Here is a 27,198-nt window from a genome sequence, read left to right on the forward strand (position 1 = left end):
CTCTCCTTTCTCCTTCCAGTCCAGCACCACGGCAGCCATCCTCATACTAACCAGCTGGCATACCATCAACCACGAAACAACAGCATTAGCCCCAACACGCCCACCTACTTCTCTTATCCCTTTCTCTTGCCTCTCACCCAGGATCTCGTCTTGGCTTCCACCCACCCTGCTTTATTCCCCCGCTCTTTTCATCCCTCTCTCCTGCTTTTACAGCACTGGGCTGTAGTGGGGGTCATGCCTGCATGAATGTGACTCCCATTTTACAGTAATGAGAACAACATGTGCTGCTGCTAACTTTAGCTCCTCCTTATGACCAGATGTTGGCTGGTATGATCAAACACTGCCGACTCCCCCCTCAGCAGTGTCATATTGTTGGGGGAACCATAAGAACTATGTGGCCGCCGTCACACACACACCTTCATTTCCTTATAAAACCTTCAGTAGGGGAAAAAAGTATTTGGTCAGCCACCAATTGTGCAAGTTCTCCCAATTAAAAAGATGAGAGAGGCCTGTAATTTTCATCATAGGTACACTTCAACTATGACAGACAAAATTAGAAAAAAAATCCAGAAAATCACATTGTAGAATTTTTTATGAATTTATTTGCAAATTATGGTGGAAAATAAGTATTTGGTCACCTACAAACAAGCAAGATTTCTTTCTGGCTCTCACAGACCTGTAACTTCTTCTTTAAGAGGCTCCTCTGTCCTCCACTCGTTACCTGTATTAATGGCACCTGTTTGAACTTGTTATCAGTATAAAAGACACCTGTCCACAACCTCAAACAGCCACACTCCAAACTCCACTATGGCTAAGACCAAAGAGCTGTCAAAGGACACCAGAAACAAAATTGTAGACCTGCACCAGGCTGGGAAGACTGAATCTGCAATAGGTAAGCAGCTTGGTTTGAAGAAATCAACTGTGGGAGCAATTATTAGGAAATGGAAGACATACAAGACCACTGATAATCTCCCTCGATCTGGGGCTCCACGCAAGATCTCACCCGGTGGGGTCAAAATGATCACAAGAACGGTGAGCAAAAATCCCAGAACCACATGGGGGGGGCCTAGTGAATGACCTGCAGAGAGCTGGGACCAAAGTAACAAAGCCTACCATCGGTAACACACTACGCCGCCAGGGACTCAAATCCTGCAGTGCCAGACGTGTCTCCCTGCTTAAGCCAGTACATGTCCAGGCCCGTCTGAAGTTTGCTGGAGAGCATTTGGATGTTCCAGAAGAAGATTGGGAGAATGTCATATGGTCAGATTAAACCAAAATATAACTTTTTGGTAAAAACCCAACTTGTCGTGTTTGGAGGACAAAGAATTACAGGCCTCTCTCATCTTTTTAAGTGGGAGAACTTGCACAATTGGTGGCTGACTAAATACTTTTTTGCCCCACTGTACATGCCAACTAATCTATAGACACACCCTTGTGCGCATAGATGCACATTATACTAGCATGCATGTGTGGTTAGCAGAATTTAAACAAATTGAGGCATAACTTAGCTTGCGGGCCCCCCCGCAAGGTCCGATTTAGACCCACCTCCCCAAAAATGAAAAATGTGTTGTTTTATTGCTAATCTCATTCTACACTATCTATCATTTTGCCATGGCAACATGAGGTCGCCTAGGCAGAGAACTCCTGTACAGTACATTTCGTAAATAATTATTTTTATTATAATGTTTTAGCTAAGTGAGCATAGATTTAGTCTGGGTTCCATCTATTTGTTTGGGTTGGCGCTCCCCCTTGGGTTGTGCCGTGGAGGAGATCTTCGTGGGCTATGCTCGGCCTTGTAACAATCCGGGTGTCGTGGGTGTGGAGTCAAAGGCAGGAGACAGAGAGTACAATGCTGTGCTCTTTAATTGCACTAAAACACCACAGGGTGCTAACAATAATCACGGCCCCAAAACACAGGGAATGACAAAATGACGACTGAAAAATGCACGACTAGGAACTAACACGTTCCTCTGATACAGAGCCGAAGGTTACAAAGAATAATCCCGCACAACAACCAGGTGGGCCGGCTGTCTAATAAAGACAAACTAATCATACACACAGGTGCTACCAATAAACATACAAGGAGGGGGAGGAAAGACAATCAGTGGCAGCTAATAGGCCGGTGACGACGACCGCCGAGCGCCACCCGACCGGGAAGGGAAACCACCCTCAGTCGGACTCGTGACAGTACCCCCCCCCCCGACGCGCGGCTCCCGCAGCGCGCCGACACCGGCCTCGAGGTCGCCCCGTGGGACGAGGTGCAGGGCGATCCGGATGGAGGCGATGGAAATCCCTCAACATGGATGGATCCAAGATGTCCCCCACCGGTAGCCAGCACCTCTCCTCTGGACCGTACCCCTCCCAGTCCACGGGGTACTGCAGGCCCCTCACCCGGCGTCTTGAGTCCAGAATGGCCCGGATCGTATACGCCGGGGACCCCTCGATGTCCAGGGGGGGGGGGACCTCCGGCACCTCACTGTCCTGCAGGGGACCAGCTACCACCGGCCTGAGGAGAGACACATGAAACGAGGGGTTAATGCGATAATAGGAAGGGAGATGTAATCGATAACACACCTCGTTTATTCTCCTCAGGACTTTAAAGGGCCCTACACACTGCGGACCCAGCTTTAGGCAGGGCAAGCGGAGGGGTAGGTTTCGGGTCGAGAGCCAGACCCTGTCCCCCGGTACAAACACGGGGGCCTCACTGCGGTGGCGGTCAGCACTCCTCTTCTGCCGTCCACTTGCTTGTAGTAGAGTTTCCTGGACGGCCCTCCAGGTCTCCTTGGAGCGCTGTACCCATTCCTCCACCACAGGAGCCTCGGTCTGGCTCGGATGCCATGGTGCCAGGACCGGCTGGTACCCCAACACACACTGAAAAGGGGACACGTTAGTAGAGGAGTGGCGTAGTGAGTTCTGGGCCATTTCAGCCCAGGGAATGTATTGTGCCCACTCCCCTGGCTGATCCTGGCAATACAACCGCAGAAACCTACCCACCTCCTGGTTCAGTCTCTCCACCTGCCCATTACTCTCGGGGTGATAACCGGAGGTCAGGCTGACAGAGACCCCCAAACACTCCATGACTTAGAGAACCGATCCACAATCACTAGAACCGTGGTGTTCCCCTGAGACGGCGGAAGATCGGTCAGGAAATCTACGGATAGATGTGACCATGGCCGCTGTGGAACGGGGAGGGGTTGCAATTTCCCTCTAGGAAGGTGCCTAGGAGCCTTACTCTGGGCGCACACCGAACAGGAGGAGACATAACCCTTAACGTCCTTAGCCAAAGTAGGCCACCAATACCTCCCCTGAAGGCTCCCCACTGTCCTCGTCACCCCAGGGTGACCCGAGGAGGGTAGGACGTGAGCCCACCGAATCAGTTTGTCCCGAACACCAAGCGGCACGTACCTTCGCCCCGCCGGACACTGAGGTGGCGCAGGTTCCGCCCGTAACGCCCGCTCGATGTCCGAGTCCACCTCCCATACCACTGGTGCTACCAGCTTTGAGGCGGGTCCTCTCCGACCACAGTTGGTGCAGGGAAGGCCTCCTCCTCCGGTACCCCTCGGTACAGCCCCTCCCAACTCCATCGGAATGGGAGCGGAGGGGCTGGGTGGTGGAACGCACAGGACCCTCTCCGAACGCCCGCGGGCATCCAGCAGATTGTCCAGTCGAATAGACATGTCAATCAGCTCATCCAGTGACAGAGCGGTGTCCCGACACGCTAACTCCCTGCGGACGTCCTCCCGGAGACTACACCTGTAGTGGTCAATAAGGGCCCTGTCATCCACCCAGATCCTGCTGCCAAGGTCCGGAACTCCAGCGCGTAATCCTGGGCGCGCCTCCTCTCCTGCCTGAGATGGAAAAGTCGTTCTCCCACCGCTCGGCCGTCTGGAGGGTGATCAAACACGGCACGGAAGCGGCGGGAAAACTCTGGGTAGTGCTCCCGTGCTGAGTCTGGGCCATTCCAGACTGCATTCGCCCACTCCAGAGCACGACCCGTGAGGCAGGAGATGAGGACACTCACCCTCTCCGCTCCCGAGGGAGTAGGTCTGATGGTGGCCAGGTATAGGTCCAGCTGAAGCAAAAACCCCTGACAACCCGCCGCCGCTCCATCATAAGCCCTCGGTAGCGTCAGACGGAGGGTGTTGGAGTCGGGAGATGGGGAGTCCGGAGCCGGGGGTGCCGAAGGTGGAGAGAGGAGACCACTCCTCTCCCATCGGTCCATTCTCTCCATTACTTGATCCATCGCGGATCCGATCCGATGGAGGACGGTGGTGTGGTGGAGAACCCGTTCCTCCATCGATGGGAGAGGGTTGGCTGCTGCTCCTGCTGACTCCATTCAATTTTAGGTGCGGGATTCTGTAACAATCCGGGTGTCGTGGGTGTGGAGTCAAAGGCAGGAGACAGAGAGTACAATGCTGTGCTCTTTAATTGCACTAACGCACCACAGGGTGCTAACAATAATCACGGCCCCAAAACACAGGGAATGACAAAATGATGACTGAAAAATGCACGACTAGGAACTAACTGTCCGGGGGTATCGTCGGATGGGGCCACAGTGTCTCCCGACTCCTCCTGTCTCAGCCTCTAGTATTCATGCTGCAATAGTTTGTGTCGGGGGCTAGGTTCAGTCTGTTATATCTGGAGTATTTCTCCTGTCTTATCTGGTGTCCTGTGTGAATTTAAGTATGCTCTCTCTAATTCTCTCTCTTTTTCTTTCTTTCTTTCTTTCTTTCTTTCTTTCTTTCTTTCTTTCTTTCTCAGAGGACCTGAGCCCTAGGACCATGCTTCAGGACTACCTGGCCTGATGTCTCCTTGCTGTCCCCAGTCCACCGTGCTGCTTCTTCAGTTTCAACTGTTCTGCCTGCGGCTATGGAACGCTGACCTATGAAAAGCTAACTGACATTTACTCCTGATGTGCGGACCTGTTGCACCCTCTACAACCACTGTGATTATTTTTATTTTACCCTGCTGGTCATCCATGAACATTTGAACATCTTGGCAATGTTCTGTTATAATCTCCACCCGGCACAGCCAGAAGAGGACTGGCCACCCCACATAGCCTGGTTCCTCTCTAGGTTTCTTCCTAGGTTCTGGCCTTTCTAGGGAGTTTTTCCTAGCAACCGTGCTTCTACACCTGCATTGCTTGCTGTTTGGGGTTTTAGGCTGGGTTTCTTTACATCACTTTGTGACATCAGCTGATGTAAGAAGGCCTTTATAAATACATTATATTGATTGATTGATTGTTTCCTACCCATGAATCTGATGGCGAATCAGAAAACAAGATGAGACACGTTCACCCTTTTTCTAGCTCCTAGCCAACTTTGTCATATTTTTGGTTGTTGGAATTTCTTACATTAGTTGCTCAGAACATTTCTTGTATTATTACCTACATGTGCAAACTGGTAAGCGCATATCCTGGGGCCGCATTTATTGTAGCTGAGGACTTAAAGGAAATCTGAGGAAAAAGCGAAACGAAATTCTATCAACACATCTCCTTTGCTACACGTGCAAAATGGACCCTGGATCATTGCTACTCTCCCTTCCTGGACGAGTACAAGGCCCTCCCCCGCCCTCCCTTCGACAAATCAGATCCAGCCTCCTTTCTGCTCCTTCCCACCTATAAGTAGGAACTTAAACAGGAAGCTCCTGTGGTAAAGACTGTTCGACATTGGTCTGACCAATCAGTCAAGATTGTTTTGATCACACAGACTGGAAAATGATCCAACGTATAGATGTATACACTGACTCGGTGACTGGGTTTATCAGGAAGTGCATAGTTGATATTGTTCCCACTGTGAAGATTAGAACTTATCCAAACCAAAAACCATGGATAGATGGCAGCATTCACACAAACCTGAAGGTGTGGACCACCGCATTTAACCATGGCAAGGTGACTGGGAACATGGACGTGTATAAATAGACCAGCTAGACCTCTGTAAGGCAATCAAAGAGGCAAAACAACAGTACAGAGGCAAAGTGGTGTCGCAACTCAATGGTTCAGACAAGCAACGTATGTGGCAGGGACTCCAGACATTCACAGATTATTAAGGGAAAGACAGCCACGTTGGGGACACCAACGTCTCGTTCCCGGACGAGCTAAACACTTTCTTTTCTCACTTAGAGTAAAACAACATTGAGTCGCCAATGTGGCCCCACGACGCTCATGAGGACTGTGTGCTCTCGATCTCCGTGGCCAAAGTGAGCGTGTTAACTCTCGCAAGGCTGCCGGACCAGAAGGCATCCCAAACCGCGTCTTCAGAGCATGTGCGGACATATTAAATCTCTCCATATCCCAGTCTGTTGTCCCCACTTGCTTCAAGATGTCCACCATTGTTTCTGTACACAAGAAAGTAAAGGCAACTGAACTAAATGACTATCGCCCCGTAGCAATCACGTCTGTCATCATGAAGTGCTTTGAGAGGCTATATCATATTACCTCCACCTTACCAGACACCCTAGACCAACTACAATCAGCATATCACCCCAGCAGATCCACGGACGATGCAATTGCCATTGAACTGCACACTGCCCCATCCCACCTGGACAAGAGAAATACTTAAGTAAGAATGCTGTTCATCGACTACAGCTCAACCTTCAACACCATAGTTCCCTACAAGCTCATTACTATGCTTGGGGCCCTGTGTCTGAACTCCTCCCAGTGCAACTTGACCAGGACTTTCTGACAGGCTGACCCCAAGTGGTAAAGGTAAGCAACAATCCCCACAGGGTGCGTACTCAGCCCCCTCCAGTACTCCCTGTTCACCCATGACTGCATGGCCATGCACATCTCCAACTCAATCATCAAGTTTGCTAACAACACAACTGTGGCAGGCTTGATTACCAACAGTGATGAAACAGCCTACAGGGTGGAGGTGAGACTCCTGGTTGAGTGGTGCAAGGAAAATAACATCTCAACAAAATGAAGGAGCTGACCGTGGACTACAGGAGACAGCATTAACATCGACCGGGCCACAGTGGAGAGGTTCAAAGCTTCAAGTTCCAGTGCATATCACTAACAACTTGAAATGGTCCCTTCACACAGACAGTGTGGTGAAGAAGGCGCAACATCTAAGACCCTCACAAACTTCTACAGATGCACCATTGAGAGCATCCTGTCGGGCTGTGTCACCGCCTGGTATGGCAATTGCATCGTCCGCAACCACCAAGGCACTCCAGAGGGTGGTGCGGTCAGCCCAAAGCATCAGGGGCAGACACAATCACTCAATATTTTTCAGGGGGGGGTTGGTTCTTTCTGTAATGAGAAGTGCTATAGAAGCTGAATACATTTGTATTATTATTATTATTATGAGGCTGAGACTCAAAACAAAAATAATGTAAGCTAATTTCCTGTAATTCATTTCTTTTAGCATGGCTTATGACGTGTTCATATGCTATATGGGGGGCCAGACCCCCTGGGGACCCCACCCATACTTAAAAAAAAACATGTTGGGGGCCCCAAATCCCACCTTGCAGGGGCTATGGGGATGTGTGTTACGCCAGTGGGCATGTGTTCCTCTTGTAATCTTATAACATAACATGATGTTGTTTTAAATTCAGACAAACAATCCATGCTGTTTGTATTTCCAATCAAGGGAACACTGTGGATAGTTTCTATGCATCATTTGCACATGAAACCCTTCCACACTTACAGACTGAAGCTGAGGTGTGCTTTACTACTAATCAGAGAGATTGGAAGGGACGGAAGGGATTAGGTGACCAATGAAATCAAATGAAATAAAATGTTATTTGTCATGTGTCGAATACGAGTGTAGACTTTAGCGTGAAATGCTTACTTACAAGCCCTTTCGCAACAATGCAGTTAAAAGCTTTATAAATAGATACAAATAAAATAGTAACACAATACAATAACAATAACGAAGCTATATACAGGCTAGTTAGTAAACTAACTATTGCAACCAGGGCTGGGGTCAATTCGAATTGAAGGCAGTCAATTCAGGAAGTAAACTTAAATAACAATTCAATGTTTGAAAAAACATTTTTTAAATGATTTCTCAATAAACTGAAGAGTAGAGGCTATTTATTTAACATGTTTTTATTAAAATCATTTCCTGATTGTACTACCCTCAATTTGACTCCAGCTCTGATTGCAACACGTAATTTTCAAAGTATTTCTCCTCTTTATGAGGTGGGCACTCACAACGACAACAACAATGCACTACATGAATGTCATATGTGCTATTTAATGGATGAAATAGATACAGTGTTAGGGCAGCACGTGTCTCATTAACACTGCAGTGTTTTGTGGCTGTGGGTTTTATGAGTGGAGGGGCTGTTCCTGTGGGATGTTGGTACTGAAGACCGGCAGGTTGGTTAGGGGGGTTGGTAACTTTGACCTCAGTGCCTTGTGGGGACATTGAAGTGGCCGCTTTGGATTAGGGCAAGTCACAGGTGGACGCTTGGCATGCTCGTAATGAGAACATTTAATGTGTGGTGGGCTTAAGGCAAGGACGTGGTGAGACAGAGTGAGAGACAGAATCTCCCAAACCCTGTACCTCCTAGACCCAAAACAGCTGCATCTGCATTTGCCCCATTTCTCACTGTGACTTTTAGGGGGGGAACAGTTCCCCAGCAACCAAAGTCACATTAAAGCTCAAAAATAAAAAACCAATGGTCGTAAAAGCATTCTGCAGAGGGGGAAGCCCTAACTAATCCAAAGTGACTGAGCGCAGTGTGTGTGTGTGTGTGTGTGTGTGTGTGTGTGTGTGTGTGTGTGTGTGTGTGTGTGTGTGTGTGTGTGTGTGTGTGTGTGTGTGTGTGTGTGTGTGTGTGTGTGTGTGTGTGTGTGTGTCATGACTGTGGACATTACAGAAAGGCCTGCTATATTTATTGCCATTTCAGTTTCTCAGTCCTCCCTTACCTCTAAACCAGTACTCATGATGCTGGGAGACCTTGATCCACTGTTGTCCACTACCCTTTAAATGACATAATTATTAATGGACCATACTGTGCACAATCATTCATATCCTGCGTATCCTGTAGAGTTATTGGATCAACACCTCATGTAAACCAAGACTTCTTCATGGGGAAATAAGTTTCTCTGAGAGGGCAGGATATGAAAGAGTGGATCTAAATATATCACATATGTGTGTACAAATGTATGCATGAGTCAGTTTGTACACTGCAGGCATATGTGTCTGTTAGCATGTGTGGGCAGGATAATAAAAACAAGAAACAATGCTCAGAATATAATGCGTGTGCAAGCATGGTTATGTGTGTGAGAGTCAATGTGTCTGTGTCGTAGGCATGTATGTTTGTTAACGTGGGTGGGAAGATCAGCAGTGCTTCAGCTGTATTAGTAAAATAAGTCACTGCCAATAAACCCAAAACCTCTTCAATCAAATCCTCGCTTCTTAAAATTGCCAGTCATTCTTTCTTGCTAAGAATTAATAAAGGATCAAATTAAAGGCATCTGAAGTCTCGACACATGCAAGTGTTTACGAACATAGATTCCCTGGTAGCATGTGCACACACACACACGCACACACAGAGTGCATTATTACTTTGGCATGTGCCCAAGCGTTCCACAGGGGCCCTGGTTTGTCATCCATCCTCATCTGGCCTCTATCACCGGCTGGCTTGACAGCTTAATCTGTGTCATTCATTCTCTCAGATCAAAGAACCTCAATTTCAACCCATTACACCCATACGTAAAGACACAGAGACATGCATAGTATACACACATAAACACACGAGACAACATAAATGTGGAAATACACAGATACACACATTAGAGATACTGAGCAAACACTGAATTCAGATATGTGATGCAGCCCAGCCAGGACAGCAGGAATGATGAGATATTTCTTCTCTGTCTGGTCATGAGCGTCACCATGGAAGAGCATTTCATCGAAAGAGTAACAAGAGTAAACACTCACAAGAGGAGATCCTAAGGATAATGGACCACCATAAAACAGAACATGAGGATGAGAATTCCTTATTTTATTGTACCGGAACTAGACCTTTGGAAATTACTTCTAACTTTAAGAGACTGATTCTATTTTAGTGTCAGGTATGCAGAGAAACCCCATCTCTTGTTGTTGGTATACTGTATAGCCCACCTTGGTGAACTACCTCACTGTCTGGCTTGATGTCCACGGGTTTAGGGTGTACAGTAGGGTTTCACTAAGGTACAGTGTTTTAAGTATCAAAGCATGATGATAATGAATGCACATGAACCTTTCTGACCGACCTTGGCTCTTGGTGACACCTCGAGCAGTTCCCATGTAAGAAAATGAGTCTAAGAGCCTTTGCACCAGATATCCACTATGTTTTGTTGGTTACCCTTAGCCACACAGAACCAAAACATTTCAGCAAGATGATTGAACTCTGACATCAGTGTTCACCCAAGCACAGTCGACAACAACCATGGTCTTAAACTGTCTCTGTTAGGCTAGGAGACATTATTATGTGACCACCCACCCAGGTTGCCCTCAACCCATAGGCCCTACTTTGAAATTTCAGACTTGATTTTCCCGTACAAAAAATGTATCAACACCTTACAAAAAAATGTCCTTAATTATAATCCACATTTCCTGTTGCTGCAGGATTATTTTCCTGCTGTAGCAAACTGGCTCTAATTAAGATCCTGCATCTGTAAACGAGCAGCCAAATATAAGGTGGACTTACATTAGTAAAATATGTCTAGTAAGAGCTCAATCTTCAACATCCGATTTGTAACTTTCGGCTTACAATAGCCATGAATGTGGTGTGGCCAAAACCATATTCCTGCTTCATGTGTGAGTGCAGCTTTTAGCATACTGTAAATACTATAATATATAGACAAACAAAATAAGGATATCAATTCAAGCTACGTAGGAGCTTCTCATCGAAACAGTATTGTACATAGTGTTGCGTACTTGATTAATACAATGATTCACAAATGTGTGGATATTTTAAAAGCCTTTAAATTAAAAAAATTCTAACAGAGCAAAAATGTCTACTGGAATTAAGATAATTAAGGTAATTCTTGCAGGGATAAGTGTTGTGGGAGAGCCTTTGTCTTTACACTGTACCACTCAGAGAGGGGGTATGTGGTGTAGATGTCTCCAACACAATCTCCGGAAGTAGAGTGGGAGACATCTCAAAGAGAAATTTGAATCTTGCTCCGTCTCTTTACACTACACAAGAATGTCTCCTAGACCAAGTTTGTGTCTGTGAATGTAGTGTAAGAGACTCCATAGGTGGCTCTTATAGTTCAGCTTTCAACATGGTTAATAGCTCTCTCACCTATCTGGATCCAAATCATTATTAGATTTAAAACAAAACTAGCAGAATTCTAAACTAATTAATAAACCATCTACATTTGCCAAAACACATCCCAAAATATGTCTGGTGTCATATCGATGTTTGTTTACATTGCAGTAACACCCTAGTCTGAATAATTTGCATATTGTGTCCACTCTCCATTCTCATTCAATTTATTGATCTGAATGTGAGTTCTGTCCATATCATCCAATTTTGCACACAAAAACTTGATTACAGATAGCACACACACACACACACACACACACACACACACACACACACACACACACACACACACACACACACACACACACACACACACACACACACACACACACACACACACAAAATCAAGATTTTGTTTTGTTACAGCCTGAATTCAAAATGGTTTAAATATTTTTTCCCCCCTCTAGTATTGTGGAGTAACTACAATCGTGTTGATCCATTCTCAGTTTTCTCCTATCACTCCATTAAACTTGAACTGTTTTAAAGTCACAATTGGCCTCATGGTGAAATCCCTGAGCGGTTTCCTTCCTCTCCGGCAACTGAGTTAATAAGGACAAATGTATCTTTGTAGTGACTAGGTGTATTGATATACCATCTAAATTGTATTTAATAACTTCACCATGCCCCAAGGGATATTCAGTGTCTGCTTTTTAATTTTTTTACCCATCTACCAATAGATGCCCTTCTTTGCGAGGCATTGGAAAACCTGCCTGAATCTGTGTTTGAAATCCATTGCTCGTCTAAGGGACCTTATAGATAATTGTATGTGTGTGGTACAGAGATGAGGTAGCCATTCACAAATCATGTTAAACACTTTTATTGCACATAGAGTGAGCACATTTTTACTCCTGAGCTTATTTAGGCTTTCCATAACAAAGTGATTGAATACTTATTGACTTAAAAAAACATTAAAGGGCCTCCTGAGTGGCGCAGCGGTCTAAGGCACTGCAGCGCAGTGCTAGAGCTGTCACTACAGATCCGACCCTCAGGAGGTCACTACAGATCCGGGTTCAATCTGCGGCTGTGTCGTAGCCGGCCGTGAGCAGGAGACCAATTAGGCGCGCACAATTGGCCCAGCATAGTCCGGGTTAGGGGAGAGTTTGACCAGCAGAAATATCCTTGTCCCATCACACTCTAGCAACTCCTGTGGTTGGCGGGGCGCATGCAAGCTGACTCGGTCGCTAGTTCCACCGACACATTGGTGCGGCTGGCTTTCGGGTTAAGCGAGCAGTGTGACAAGAGGCAGTGAGTCTTGGCAGGGTTGTGTTTCAGAGTACGCATGGCTCTCTATCTTTGCCTCTCCAGAGTCTGTACAGGAGTTGCAGCGATGGGACAGGGCCAATTGGATATCACGAAATTGAAAATAAATTCTAATAAAAATACAAATGAAAACTTTGACGTTATGGGGTATTGTGTATGGGCAAGTGACAAAACAATCTAAATTGAATCCATTTGAAATTCAGGCTTAACACAATAAAATCTGGACAAATTTGAGGGGTGTAAGTACTTTATGAAGGCACTGTACACACACACACTCTCTCTCTCTTTCTCACGCTCTGTGAGACAATCTGAATCTTTTTTTATTTTTACAACATAAGCCTTTCTAATAGTCTCTAAATCATTCTTTAACAATGACACAATCATCCAGATCCTACATCTGTATGTCACTAATGTTAACAGCTAATCCCTCAATCAGGATGAATACAATCTCTCAAAGAGATAAATACTGCAGCTTTGGAGAGGGACCAAAGGAGAAACAATGAGATGTTTGAAGATGAGAGAATTCAGCTTTTTACTGCCTGGAGGTCTGCCAGACCCTAGAGTGGGTGTTAGAGTGGAGAGGAGGATGAGGATGAAGTGTGAAATTGAAAGAGTTGGGTGGAGGAAGAGAACACAAATGGAGAACAGCTAAAGCTAACTAAAAAGCAGCATTCAACAAGAGAGGATGGCTTTCACTTCAGCAGTGATGAATTCATGAACTTCAATGAATAGATCATATGATCATTAGAAAACAAATGACAGACTCCTCTTTGAACCTGCGTATTTCTCGAAAGCTCAGTTGTCCTGAGTCTGCACAGAACTGCCAGGACCAATGGAGACACCCTCGAGCTGCATACTGGACCCTATTCTAACTAAACTACTGAAAGAGCTACTTCCTGTGCTTGGTCCTCCAATGTTGAACATAATAAATGGCTCCCTGTCCCCCGGATGTGTACCAAACTCACGAGAAATGGCAGTAATAAAGCCTCTCTTGAAAAAGCCAAACATTTACCCCGTCAAAGCACTGAGACTGCATATGTGAAGGTGGTAAATTACATTTTAATGGCATCAGCCCAAGTGCTCCTAGACCTTAGTCCTGCTTTTGACACCATCAATAACCACATTATTTTGGAGAGATTAGAAACTCTGTCTCTCGACCTCTGACATTTACTCCTGAGGTACTGGCTTGTTGCACCCTCTACAACCACTGTGATGATTATTTGACCCTGCTGGTCATCTATGAACATTTGAACATCTTGAAGAACAATCAGGCCTTTAATGGCCATGTACTCGTATAATCTCCACCCAGCTCAACCAGAAGAGGACTGGCCAGCCCTCAGAGCCTGGTTCCTCTCTATGTTTCATCCTAGATTCCTGCCTTTCTAGGGAGTTTTTCCCAGCCGCGTGCTTCTACTACTGCATTGCTTGTTGTTTGGTGTTTTTGGCTGGGGGGTCTGTATAGTACTTTGTGACATCTGCAGATGTAAAGAGGGCCTTATGAATACATGTGATTGATTGATAAAGAAAAGGTGACGCAGCAACTACTCTTCCTGGGATCCACAAAAAACATGCAGCTACATGACAAACTACAGAACTGTTATAGACATGAACAACATATATTACATTAAGTAAAATAAAAAAAGTTATAGGCCTATTTGGAATGAAGCATTTGGGGAAAATTTGCTGTCTTTGAAAACCCAAAGTCATAACGAACCCATGCACTGCACATCCACTTTGCGAGGACTCCTCACGAAAATAGATTTTCACAAAATGTAATACAGAGAAGGATCCTTTGGAGGAAGGATTGTTGACATATATTTTACATTTATATGTTAAAGCCTAATTGATAATTAATTGAAGTTAAAATATTTGTGACATTTTGACCTTACCCAGGCCTCCTTTATTGTTTCATCTGTAGGGGCTACAAAGCAGTCATATGAAGCTTTACCGTTTGCTCTGTAATATGAGTAGTATTTTGATTTTAATAACAATTTTCTTACATTCATTTATGAATACTTAAAAATCTAAACATACCATTTTAGATTTGGCACATTTTTGAACATAATATAGTCTACGGCATATCAAAGTTCCAGAGTGGGATCTCTGCTGGTTTTAGAGTTATGATCCAATGTGTAAGCATTACCAACAGAGTGAATGTGAACATTTATTTTAAAAATGGTTGCCCTCTGTCAACAATCCTTCCTCCAAAGGACCCTTATATACATTATATTTCTTGAAAGTGAAAATCCCCAACATGTTTGTATTTTTTTGTGAGGAATCACACTTGTCCACAACAGCCTCAAAGGCTTGCATGTCATTGTATTAGTTGATTTCTCTCCAATTATGACTGCTTTACTTCCACTACCCTCAATGTTATAAAAAAAATCATAGAGGTCTTTATGTACAGTCATTCTGTTTAATATAAATGTCATTATGCCATGCTGCTATTTTTTATACTTAAGAACCAGAACCCCCATCAAAAGCTAATAGCTAGTAGTCAGTTAGCCATGGCTAGGCCCATCTGCAAGGCCCATCTCCCGGTTAGCAGAAGAGGCCCATCAGCCACTCCTTGGGCTACAATACCTATTTTGCCAATTGGCCTGGATTTCCGCCGACCCATCACAACTGGACTACCGACGTAATTCCGTCCAAGGTTTTTTTTTTCAACTGGCTCCTCTGTCGCGACGTCCCCTTGAATGCCCACCCGCTAGCCTGCTAGCCGCGGCCGGCTAGCTGTCTAGAGCACATCGGACTGTTAGTTTAAGAGGCCCATCGGACAAATTCTTTGGCCACTAAACCTATTTTGCCAATTGGCCTGGTTACCACACGGAGCTCTGCTGATCCGTCTGCTGACGTAACAGCACGAGGGGGGCACAGCAGACTTTCTTCCATCGCAACGTCCCTCAAAGGCCCTCCTGCTAGCTTGCTAGCCCCGGCCTGCTAGCTGCCTGAAGCCACTCACCGGACTCCTATGATCACTCGGCTACGCATGCCTCTCCCTAACGTCAATATGCCTTGTCCATTGCTGTTTTGGTTAGTAATTATTGCCTTATTTCACTGTAGAGCCTCTAGCCCTGCTAAATACGCCTTAGTTAACACTATAGTTCCACCTACCACACATGCGGTGACATCACCTGGTTTAAATGATATTTCTAGAGACAATATCTCTTTCATCGTGAATCTATGCACAGGTTTACCCCCATTGTATTCACATCCTACCATACCCTTGTCTGTACATTATGCCTTGAATCTATTCTACCATGCCCAGAAATCTGCTCCTTTTACTCTCTTCTCTGAAAGTACTAGACGACCAGTTCTTTTAGCCTTTAGCCGTACCCTTATCCTACTCCTCCTCTGTTCCTCTGGTGATGTGGAGGTTAATCCAGGCCCTGCAGTGCCTAGCTCCACTCCCATTCCCAGGCGCTCTCATTGGTTGACTTCTGTAACCGTAAAAGCCTTCGTTTTATGCATGTTAACATTAGAAGCCTCCTTTAGCCGTACCCTTATCCTACTCCTCCTCTGTTCCTCTGGTGATGTGGAGGTTAATCCAGGCCCTGCAGTGCCTAGCTCCACTCCCATTCCCAGGCGCTCTCATTGGTTGACTTCTGTAACCGTAAAAGCCTTCGTTTTATGCATGTTAACATTAGAAGCCTCCTCCCTAAGTTTGTTTTTTTCACTGCCCAAGCACACCCTGCCAACCCGGATATCCTAGCCGTGTCTGAATCCTGGCTTAGGAAGACCAAAAACCCTGAAATTTCCATCCCTAACAAACCCACTGGCTCCAGGTCATCTATAAGTCGTTGCTAGGTAAAGCCCCGCCTTATCTCAGCTCACTGGTCACCATAGCAGCACCCACCCGTAGCATGCACTCCAGCAGGTATATTTCACTGGTCACCCCAAAAGCCAATTCCTCCTTCGGCTGCCTTTCCTTCCAGTTCTCTGCTGCCAATGACTGGAACGAACTGCAAAAATCACTGAAGCTGGAGACTCATATCTCACTCACTAGCTTTAAGCACCAGCTGTCAGAGCAGCTCACAGATCACTGCACCTGTGCATAGCCCATCCAACTACCTCATCACCATATTGTTATTTATTTTGCTCCTTTGCACCCCAGTACCGCTACTTGCACACTCATCTTCTGCACATCTATCACACCAGTGTTTAATTTGCCATACTGTAATAATTTCACCACTATGGCCTACTTATTGCCTCACCCTCCTTATCCTCATTTGCACACACTGTATATATACCTTCTCTATTGTATTATTGACTGTGTGTTTGTTTATTCCATGTGTAACTCTGTGTTGTTGTTTGTGTCTGCTTTGCTTTATTTTGGACAGGTCGCAGTTGTAAATGAGAACTTGTTCTCAACTAGCCTATCTGGTTAAATAAAGATTAAATAAAAAATAAATGAATAAAATTGGTTCCAATTTGTGTTCACTGCCTGGAAATGCCATCAGTATGGTCTGTAAATTTGCATCTTATTAAAGTAATTTATGCAAATAAAATCTAATTTTGTGGGACTATTCAACAATTCTAAGACCCCTACATTTACACTGAGCCATAATACTAAAGAGATATGATGTTTATTCCATCTACTGGGTCTGTGTGCCATATTGCCAGATGTTACGAATGCATCAACAAGTTCAACATGGACTGTTAATTTCCTGACATAGACCTACATGTGGTTGACACAGGGAATTTTGTAGAAGCACTGTGGTATATCAACACTTTGGAGGCCAAGTGTTTAATATCGAGCATCTTGTATTAGGCCTATAGAAAGTATTCTGAGGCCAATCGACAAAATCAGACAGGCATGTGGTGAAGTGGATTGAGTAGCCTGTGTATTCAACCATGCATAAAGTCCAGAGAAGTTCCAGCCAACTAAACTCACCTCCACGTTTTACGATGGAGTTGAGCAGTGACGATTGTGGATGGACTGGAGCTCCGACATTACATCAAAATATATATTTTTATAAAAACGACGGATTTCAGCACCAAAAGAATATCCCTCATTTACACATGAAATCGATCTGTGTAAATGTCAGCTATTAGTTGCCAGCATTAATGAGGGCTATTCTTTGGGTGTTGAAATCTGTAGTTTTTGATAAAAACTATTTTAATGCGATGTCGGAGCTCCAATCCGCCCTCACTAGTCTCCAAGCAACTTCATCATAACTCATGGAGTTGAGTTTAGTCAGCTCGAGCTGATTCCAATAACAAACTCATTATCAAGCTTTGATGATTTGAATCAACTGTGTAGTGCTAGGGCAAAAAAAAAACGTGCACCCAGGGGGGCAGGAGCAAGTTTGGGAAACCTTATAGGCTAGTATCCACCGTGTGACAATGTGCTGTCAAGGCCGGCCCTAAAAATTGAGTGCCCTGGGGCTATTTTCGTCAGCTATTTAGTAATAGCTCAGTAGTCGGGACAGGGCATCGTCTGACTCTATCGTTGGGAGACATGGACCAGCCGCGTACGGGACACACTTTATTGACTAATTTTAATTGTTAATGCTGATGCTCTGAATGCGAAAAAAATAATTTCCCTGACGTTATTACTAAAGATGTCAGACAAAGCATATAGCTGAATCAAACTGCGGCTCTATTGGACTTCAAGCGATAGATTGGGATGTAGGCTATGCGAAATTGTGCGGTTCTCATTGGAATGCGGTCATCTTTGGAATAAACAAACGCATGTGATGCTAAGGCGCATCTGCACTGCTGCCAAGAATAATACGACTATTTCACCGTGGAGAGTTTTCTTGTCATTTGATTGCTAATAATCCATCCAGTTGGATTGTCAAAAACCTATGAAACGATTTGAAGGTCGCCTTCGATTTGAGATGCTGGCGATTAACTGCGCTTTAATTGTAGCGTTCATGCACAGCGGGACAGGTGAGTGGCCATCAATTAATTTGATATGATGGTTAGTTTTAGGTTAGATTTTTGGCCATAATATTACTGCTTCTGTTGGCTTCGCCTTTTTGGCGCTATTGTAACGACGCAGTGGATTATAGGAATTTATCATAACAAATTCCATTGTGGGATGAATTGGGCACACAGTGCCACCAGCTGCGGTTCCGTTATCTGCCTTATCTTCACAGTTATGACTGGAAAAGATCGAAACTCGTTCTTGATAACTCTCAGTAGCCTATCGCCCGATTTACTCTGATATTATTGGGTTACGTTGGAAGATGCAACCTGAGATACACGTGCATGCGCACATTGCTCCCCTTCCTGCCGGACGCTCTGAGTGCATTGACAACCTCCCATGGGAAAGTAGCCAATATGCAGTTATGAGAGAGCTTATTTTATATTTCTCCTGCATTAACTCTCTTCATCCACCCCATATTCAGCCTCCAGGTGTGTAGACCATGCCTGCAGTCCTCCCATGGGCAACCTGGCCAGTGGTAGGACCCTCACCACCCTCTCAGGCTGCTGTGGGAATGGGTCCCACCACTCCCCATGCCCCACTCCCCTCCACACCTGTCCAGATCATCTCCACCCTCCTGCCCACATGGTGGATGATCCCTTCCTGCATCCAGACACCTGGTGGGGCTCGGGCGTGGGCACTGACCAGGAGGAGGTCCGTCTGGACCTGGAGACCCATTTCTGTCTGACCCATGTGGTGCTGCTGTTCCACTCACCCAGGCCTGCTGCCATGGCCATGGAGCGCTCGCAGGACTTCGGCCAGACGTGGGAAACACTCAAGCTATTTGCACAGAACTGCAGTCTGGCGTTTGGTCTTCCTGATGACACCAGTCAGCATGGCTCGCGGTGTACGTCCCGGTACTCCAGTGCCAAGCCGTGCAGCAGGGGAGAGGTAAGAGGACAGAGTGTCTCATGCACTTTGTGAGGTAAGACAAAAGCAGAGTTCTAGAAGCACAGTAGACATACAGTATATAGACAGTAGACCCTTATGTTTCTCACAGGTGATATTTCGGACTCTGGGTCCTGGTGGATTAGTTGACCCCTACAGTCCAGAGGGCCTTTCCCAGCTGACCCTCACCAACCTCCGCCTCAGACTTCTCAAGGCTCAGACCTGCCCATTATCTGTTGCACCTTCCACCACTTCTTCCTCCATCAGACTCTTCAAACCTCCTGCGGACCTGAATCTTCCCCTTCTCCCTCCCCCCCCAGCCCAGCTCAGAGGCCCCTGCCTCAGCCCCATTTGCCATTTACACTCTCCTGGCTCGGGGGACCTGTCTCTGTCATGGCCATGCAGAACACTGCTTACCCCACAGAGGTGGACAGGACACACTGAAGGACATGGTGAGTGTGGTCTGCTCAGCCTGTGTGTATCTGTGTGCTTTAAAAACCCTTAAGTAGCTATGCTTGTCCTTTTATTGTGGATGTTTCAAATCAAATTGTATTTGTCACACGCGGCCAATAGACCTGATATTTATTGCAGGTGGCTGGCAGGTGTGTGTGCACTCACCACACAGCAGGAGAACACTGTGAAAGGTGTGGCCCACTCTACAATGACCAGTCCTGGAAGCCAGCCAATGGCAGCAGTGGGGAGCCACACCCGTGTCATAGTGAGTGCCCTACTAAAAGGGATCAGGCCCTGTTGGGTTGCCAGCTCAAATCAAGCTCATGTTGAGAGATTATAGAAATACTTGTTTACATTTCAGTTAGTTTAGTTTATTAGTTTATTTCAAACATTAACAAAATCTCCTGGAAAAGTTGTAGAACATGCAGGGAGGTCAAGACTCCAAGCTAAACTGGGAGTGTTGGCAACCCTACCGTTGGGTGTCATTAAATAATATTTTTCCTCCTTACTAACCACTCTATCCTCTCCCCTGTTCCGTCGTTGTCTCCCTGTGCTCCAGGGTGTGAGTGTCACGGCCATGCAGAGAGCTGTCATTTCTCCAAGAGGGCGTGGCTGTCCTTGGAGGGCACCAGTGGGGGTGTCTGTGACGACTGCCAACACAATACAGCTGGGCGCAGGTGCCAGCGCTGTCGCCACGGTTACCACCGCCAACCAGCCATGCCCCTCAACTCCCCCCACATCTGCACACGTAAGTCAGGATAACCTACAGACAAGTCAGTTAAAGAACTCTACTTGAAACTGAAAACATGTGTATATTAAAACATTATCTCCCTCTAGAGGTATGTATTTGTAACAACATGTGGGGATAGAGTGAGATGAAACAAGGGAGAGGGTGTGTGTGTTCTTGCTTAGTCTGTGTGTCTCTGTTTCGCTCTTTCGCTAACAGGTTGTTGGTGTGACCCACTGGGCTCATTACCAGCCATCTCTGGGGAGGAGGGCCGATGGTGCCACCCCAGGAGTGGACAGTGCCATTGCAGACCTGGTGTGGGGGGAACAGGCTGCAACCACTGCCTCCCTGGATACTGGGGCTTTGGGGGAGAGGGGTGCAAACCCTGTGCTTGTCCCCAAAACTGTGACCCCCACACTGGGCTCTGCCTGGACAGGTAAACCCTAAGCCCATTTCTCACTACTAAATCTCACACTTCATATGTGACTTTCTTTCCTATTTCCAGTTTCACTCCACAATAATATCTTACCTCTGTATTCTCATTGTCACTTCATCAGCTATGCAAATAACCAGGTTTTAAATATACCTATGGGAGGCAAGATTCTTGCCATGGACCATGCCTTGACCACTGAGGGTGAGCCAGTGTGGTCAAAGCAACTGGCAGTCTCTGCCTTGCACTACACAGGTGAATAATATTTCACACTAGCATTAGAGGCATGCACCACCCACTACTTATTGCTTGCCTTCATGGGTTTGAGTAAACATATTGTGCTGCTGACACTGTCTATGGCTCCTTCCAGGGAAATGCAGTTGTAAGGAGAGAAAGTTGAGGAGTGTCTCAGATCTCTGCAAGACCAAATATGCCTATGGTAAAATATTTCCCAAGGTTCTCACATACTGTACACATCCTACATTCTTTTAAATGTACCCTTCACCCTTTCAGTGATGTATGTCTCCATGTGTGTCTGTGGCAGTGATCAAAGCCAGTGTGTTGTCAGCTCATGACAAGGGGAGCCACGCAGAGGTACAGGTCAAAGTTTGCAAGGTCCTGCGTTCAGGACAGGTGCCTCTCTCCCAGGGCACCCACAGTATATACCCCCTCTCCTGGACTAGCCGGGGATGCACCTGCCCCATCCTTAATCCAGGTAGCCCAATTTATACATCACTGAACAGAATATTGTGCGACTATATTCAGTAATGTTCTAAATATCATCCTTATTTTTCCACAAGGTTGGTAGCTACTCTGTTCACTCTGATATATGTTCTTCTAAACAGGATGGAGGCTGAACCCTCTCCTCTCCCTCATCTTCTAGGTGTGGAGTACCTACTGGCGGGTCCAGAAGAGGTAGAGACAGAGCGGCTGCTGGTCACCATGCAGAGTGTGGTGGTTCCCTGGACCCCTCAACTGGGGACCCACATATCGGAGGGCCTAAGGCAGGGCTGCCCAGAACACCCTCTCCAAACCCATAACAGAGCAATTTAAAAGGAAATTGAGGGTTGTATCACTGGTTCAATAGATAATTCAGGAAAGGGACTGAAAGTCAGTGGAAAGGCTTGACCGAGTGTCTTGACCAATGACGGATATGGAAAACCTTCCCCCTAAAAGACTACAACCCTGCCATATGATGTAGAGGACTGACTGGAATCTTTTGAGCCATTCTTGTGAAGATGATTTAACTTGGGGGAAATACCACACAAACATAAAAAAAAAAATCATCCTTCTGGAATCCAATGAATGTTTGGGTAGTCATATGAGGCATTATTTTCTGCAAGCCAGTGTTAACTATCAGACACAACAAACCCTGGTATACAAGCTTTACAGACTTTGTGTATGTCAAAAGCCATGCCTTTAATGATAACATCAAAATGCCTACTAGGTTCTATAACAATATATTACATTCCAGTCTCTGCTTTTAGTGTACTATATATTTATCAGTATCCAATTCCAATCATTTAGTGTTCCAATTAAAATGCTAAAAATACACCTACTTACTTAAATATTGAGGCACACAAGAGAGTGCACTGCTCTAGTCTGCAGCCTTCTTGGTGGGGGGTTTCCCAGGTCAGGCCACACTCCATTTTCTTTTCTATTGTTCTTCTCCATGTCTCTCTTCAGCGTAGTGCAATCGCAGGGTGCAGGTCTGGTGGTAATCTAAGTCTACACATGTCCCAGCCATCGCCATCTTCTTTTCCCGCAACAAATAGGGCCTACAAAGTACATCAAAAGATAAACCTGAGAAACTTAAGTGTTACGAAAATGTAGCTAAATATCTTAATCCAAGGCTGTGTGTGTGGTGCAGTTTTACCAAAGATCCCTGAGGAATCCCTGAGGAAGAATAACTTTCAAAGCATCATGGGCCAGTCGTATATATGAATATGTAGCTTCATTTGTGTTTGAAGGATTTAAACATAAGATTAGAAAGGTGTGAAAGAGGAAATGAGACATGGTTCAGTATTAACTTTAATTAGGAGAGGTTAAATAGGAGTAGCAGTCCATTAAGGTTTAAATTACGTTTTAAAAGCAGGTGAAGGCAGCGCCTGTGGATGGATACTCAAGCTTTGCACAATTTCAACATTGACTAAATAGTTTTTGTACAATGATTGCCTAGCACATGTCTAGGTGCTACTGTATATATACACTCACCAGCCTTTCTTCATAAGAACAGGAGTTGTTGATAAAAGCAGCCAGCACCAAACATATTTGGCCTTTCAGAACCCTCTAACTAGAAAATACATACTTTTGTGTATATAGTGTATGCGTACACCCATTCAAATTAGCGGATTAGGCTATTTCAGTCATACCCTTTGCTGACAGGTGTATAAAATTGAGCACACAGCCATGTAATCTCCATGGACAAATATTGGAATTAGAATGGCCATACTGAAGAGCTCAGTGACTTCCAATGTGGCACCTTCATAGGGTGCCACCTTTCCAACAAGTCAGATCGTCAAATTTCTACCCTGCAAGAGCTGTCCTGGTCAACTGTAAGTGCTGTTATTGTGAAGCGGAAACATCTAGGAGCAACGGCGGCGACACTATGTAATGACATTCTGGACGATTCTGTGTTTCCAACATTGTGGTAACAGTTTGGGGAAGTCCTTTCCTGTTTCAGCATGACAATGCCCCCATGCACTATTTTGTTTTCTTTTACCTTTATTTAACTAGGCAAGTCAGTTAAGAACAAATTATTATGTTCAATGACAGCCTAGGAACAGTGGGTTAAGTCCCTTGTTCAGGGGCAGAACGACATATTTTTACCTTCTCAGCTCAGGGATTTGATCTTGAACCCTTTCAGTTACTAGTCCAACGCTCTAACCACTAGGCTACCTGCCGCCCTACAAAGCGAGTTCCATGCAGAAATGGTTTGTTTAGCTTGGTGTGGAAAAACTTGACTGGCCTGCACAGAGCCCTGACCTCAACCCTATTGAACACCTTTGCCCATGATTTTGGAAGATTTTTACGAGGTGTCCACACTACATGACCAATAGGATCGCAAAAGGCCCGATTCCTGAGATTTACACACTCACTGCATCTCAGATTTTCACATAAATCATGTATTGATGTCATTGTGATTTGCGTAAATGTATGCATTAAACACATCTCCATTATGCACCTCATAACAAAACCCCAGTTGGCTCGCAGTGTTTCATTCTCTCCTTAGAGGAAATTATTGCATAGATACAATGGATTTCAACTTTCTTAGGGTGGAAATTTGATGGAAAAATCTATTATATAATAGTGAGGCAATGTAGGCTGTGCAAAAACTCAGATTTAACTGAAAAATACAGGTTGGTGGAAAAACTTCCTGCCACCAGAGACATTCAGGACTTTTGACAAAACTTAAGTGGGAAAAACAGACATCTCACATGATCTTTGACCAGCAACTGAGAACAAGAGTAATCAAGCTTTAATACTAGCTCAATTGCTTACTATGATCTGTCAAGCACAAACATGAAGTCAAGTAATCACAAACTAGCAGTAACAGTAACATTGAGAGAAGGTTACACACCTCCAGTGTAGCATTAACATAGAATGGCACAACACATCTGATTTGAAGCTTGATAAGCAGAAAAATATGTTGGTTGGAGTCTAAACTAAAGTCCCCTGCAGAAAACAACCCCCCCTCTACAAGCTTGGCACTGTAGGAACCTCAGGAGCTCAAACAACCACTACAATAAAGCCTCTTCTCACAGAACTAACTGATATTCCCTGGAAGAGAGAACTCCTCTGCAGTACTGGCCCCCCTTTAAAGTCATTATCCTTTGTGATGAATGTTGAACCAAGAGATAAAGTCTGAGGCACCAGTGAACACACAGCTGATCTCCCATGAAAGTGGCCTGTGCTCAGCAGTGGTTTAAGAGAGAGACTGGGGGATGCTGGGTGATTTTAGCTGGCAGCCTGGCTGTCTGTTGGTGGTGTATTGTCAGATGACGGGGCAGATTCAGGTGTTGGTGGGGACGGGGTAGAGTTACTAGAGGGCACTGAGGCTGGGGAAGAGTCCTCAGTGGGCACAGGGGCAGTAGAATCAACAAGGGGAGGGGCAGCAGCGTCAGCTCCCTCATTCTCGTCCTCCTGGGGGTAGAGCTCGGGGTACTTCTGCATACACTCCTGCATAGCACGGAAGTTGTCGATACACTCTGAACCCTTCACCTCTTCATTGCTGTAGTGGAAGCAGGAGAAGGCCTCCTTGAACTGTGTCCCACAGGGCCCGCTAGCCATCCCTCCCAGGCATGGACAGTTCCAGTTGATCTCCCCACTGGGCAGGATCAGGCCTAAAGGAATAGGGATATAATAATGTACTGACATGGTTATAATTGCGACCCTTCATCATTCTTCAATATACACCTCTTTGGTATCTTTGTAATGACTACACTACTGATGAGTGTTTCATAATCCTTCCACATCCCCAACATGAATTCAGAGAATCTACAGCCCACTGACCCTGATCTTCGTAGGGGTCATTGGGGTCATCTGCAATGAGCTCAGCAATGCTGGGCGCTTCATGGTCTTCCTTGGTAACAAAAATAATGCGATCTTTACCTGGCAAGGAGAAAACATAGGTGAGGTCAGCATGACAGATGGCAACTAAATGCACTTCCCTCCCCGGTTTCCAGGCTGGTTTTAAATCAAAGTGGGAGTCCATAAAATGTAATGGTTAATATTGTGTATATTGTCTGACCGACCCCCCAAAAACAACAGTGCATTTATCTATTGAATCATTGCACGCTGTAGACTATTAATGTTGGCCATAATAGCTGTTAAGTTAACAATTCAACAGAGTTCTGCACACAGTGTTAAGTCAACAGGGTCCTGATATAAAACAAACTGAACTGTCACCTGACATGGGGTGACAGGGTAGCCTAGTGGTTAGAGCGTTGGACTTGTAACCGAAAGGTTGCAAGTTCAAACCCCCGAGCTGACAAGGTACAAATCTGTCGTTCTGCCCCTGAACAGGCAGTTAACCGTCAAAATAGGCAGTTCCGTCAAAATAAGAATTTGTTCTTAACTGACTTGCCTAGTAAAATAAAAAAAAATGACCTGCTCTTTGACAGCTCTGAAAGAAAGCCTCGTTAGCTATCTGGCTCGTTCAGTGCATCTAACTGCCTATCTAGCTACCTCTACAAATTGGATTAATACTGACATAATCTGATTGCCCTAATTGCCCTGACATAATCTGATTGCCCTAATTATAGACCTCGTTGAACCTATAACGGTCTATCTACATGGAATTATTGCACCAATAACGCCGGAATAAGCAACGCTGACATGCTACTAGGCCAGTCAATGACATTGCACGAGCTAAATGAATGAGGATGTGCGCCATTAACGTTACCCTCTTGCTTGCAGTACGACATGACTGCCGGTGGTAATATCTATCATTCCACTACTTATTTTACAAGTAACGACGGTTTTTGTCCAACAATTAGCTACTGTGCAGACATTTAATAACCACCCGGCTATCAGTGTCTTGTCAGCAACACTAAAAAAAGTACTACCGGGTCACGGAATTTCAAAATTATTCTAAATAAAAGTCCCCTACGTAAAAAGCGTCAACGTGGTTTTTAAAACATGTTCCAATGTCAAATAAATGTCCCCAATGTGAATCACTGGATATGAAATATACACAACCGTTCAAAAGATTGTGGTCACTTAAAAATGTCCTTGTTAATGAAAGAAAAACGTTTTTTTTACCCATTAAAATAACATCAAATATACAGTGTTGACATTGTAATTTTTTATTTATTTAATGAAGCAAGTCAGTTAAGAACAAATTCTTATTTTCAATGACGGCCCAGGGACAGTGGGTTAACTGCCTGTTCAGAGGCAGAACAACAGATTGGTACCTTGTCAGCTCAGAGAGTTACTAGTTACTAGTACCAACGCTCGAACCACTAGGCTACCCTGTCACCCCAGCAAATGACTACTGTAGCTGGAAACCGCTGATTTTTAATGGAATATCTACATAGGTGTACAGAGGCACATTATCAGCAACCACCACTCCTGTGTTCCAATGGCATGTTGTGTTAGCTAATCCAAGTTGATCCTTTTAAAAGGCTAAATGATCATTAGAAAACACCTTTTCAATTATGTTAGTACAGCTGAAAACTGTTGTGTCCGTTAAAGAAGCAATAAAACTGGCCTCCTTTAGATTAATTGAGTATCTGG

General features: G+C 45.2%; 2 protein-coding genes across 2 annotated transcripts; one reads left to right on the plus strand and one right to left on the minus strand.

Annotated features, from left to right (window-relative positions):
- Positions 1-17,961: 17,961 nt before the first annotated feature.
- si:dkey-202e22.2 (netrin-4) lies at positions 17,962-22,981 on the plus strand. The gene is given in 12 exon segments (XM_064966586.1): positions 17,962-18,426; positions 18,888-19,354; positions 19,464-19,586; positions 19,619-19,655; positions 19,658-19,803; positions 19,943-20,069; positions 20,364-20,552; positions 20,751-20,967; positions 21,089-21,216; positions 21,332-21,400; positions 21,506-21,676; positions 21,845-22,981. Coding segments are annotated over 12 exon segments (1,929 nt in total). The 5' UTR covers positions 17,962-18,341; the 3' UTR covers positions 22,015-22,981.
- Positions 22,982-24,414: 1,433 nt separating this feature from the next.
- chchd4a (coiled-coil-helix-coiled-coil-helix domain containing 4a) lies at positions 24,415-26,516 on the minus strand. The gene is made up of 3 exons (XM_064966585.1): positions 26,366-26,516; positions 25,474-25,572; positions 24,415-25,304 (listed from the first exon to the last, which is right to left on the minus strand). The coding sequence occupies exons 1-3, from the start codon at positions 26,385-26,387 to the stop codon at positions 24,919-24,921; spliced, it is 507 nt and encodes a 168-aa protein (XP_064822657.1). The 5' UTR covers positions 26,388-26,516; the 3' UTR covers positions 24,415-24,918.
- Positions 26,517-27,198: the final 682 nt, after the last annotated feature.

Source organism: Oncorhynchus masou, chromosome 5 (assembly GCF_036934945.1).
Source record: "Oncorhynchus masou masou isolate Uvic2021 chromosome 5, UVic_Omas_1.1, whole genome shotgun sequence".
NCBI classification, from domain to species: Eukaryota; Metazoa; Chordata; class Actinopteri; order Salmoniformes; family Salmonidae; genus Oncorhynchus; species Oncorhynchus masou.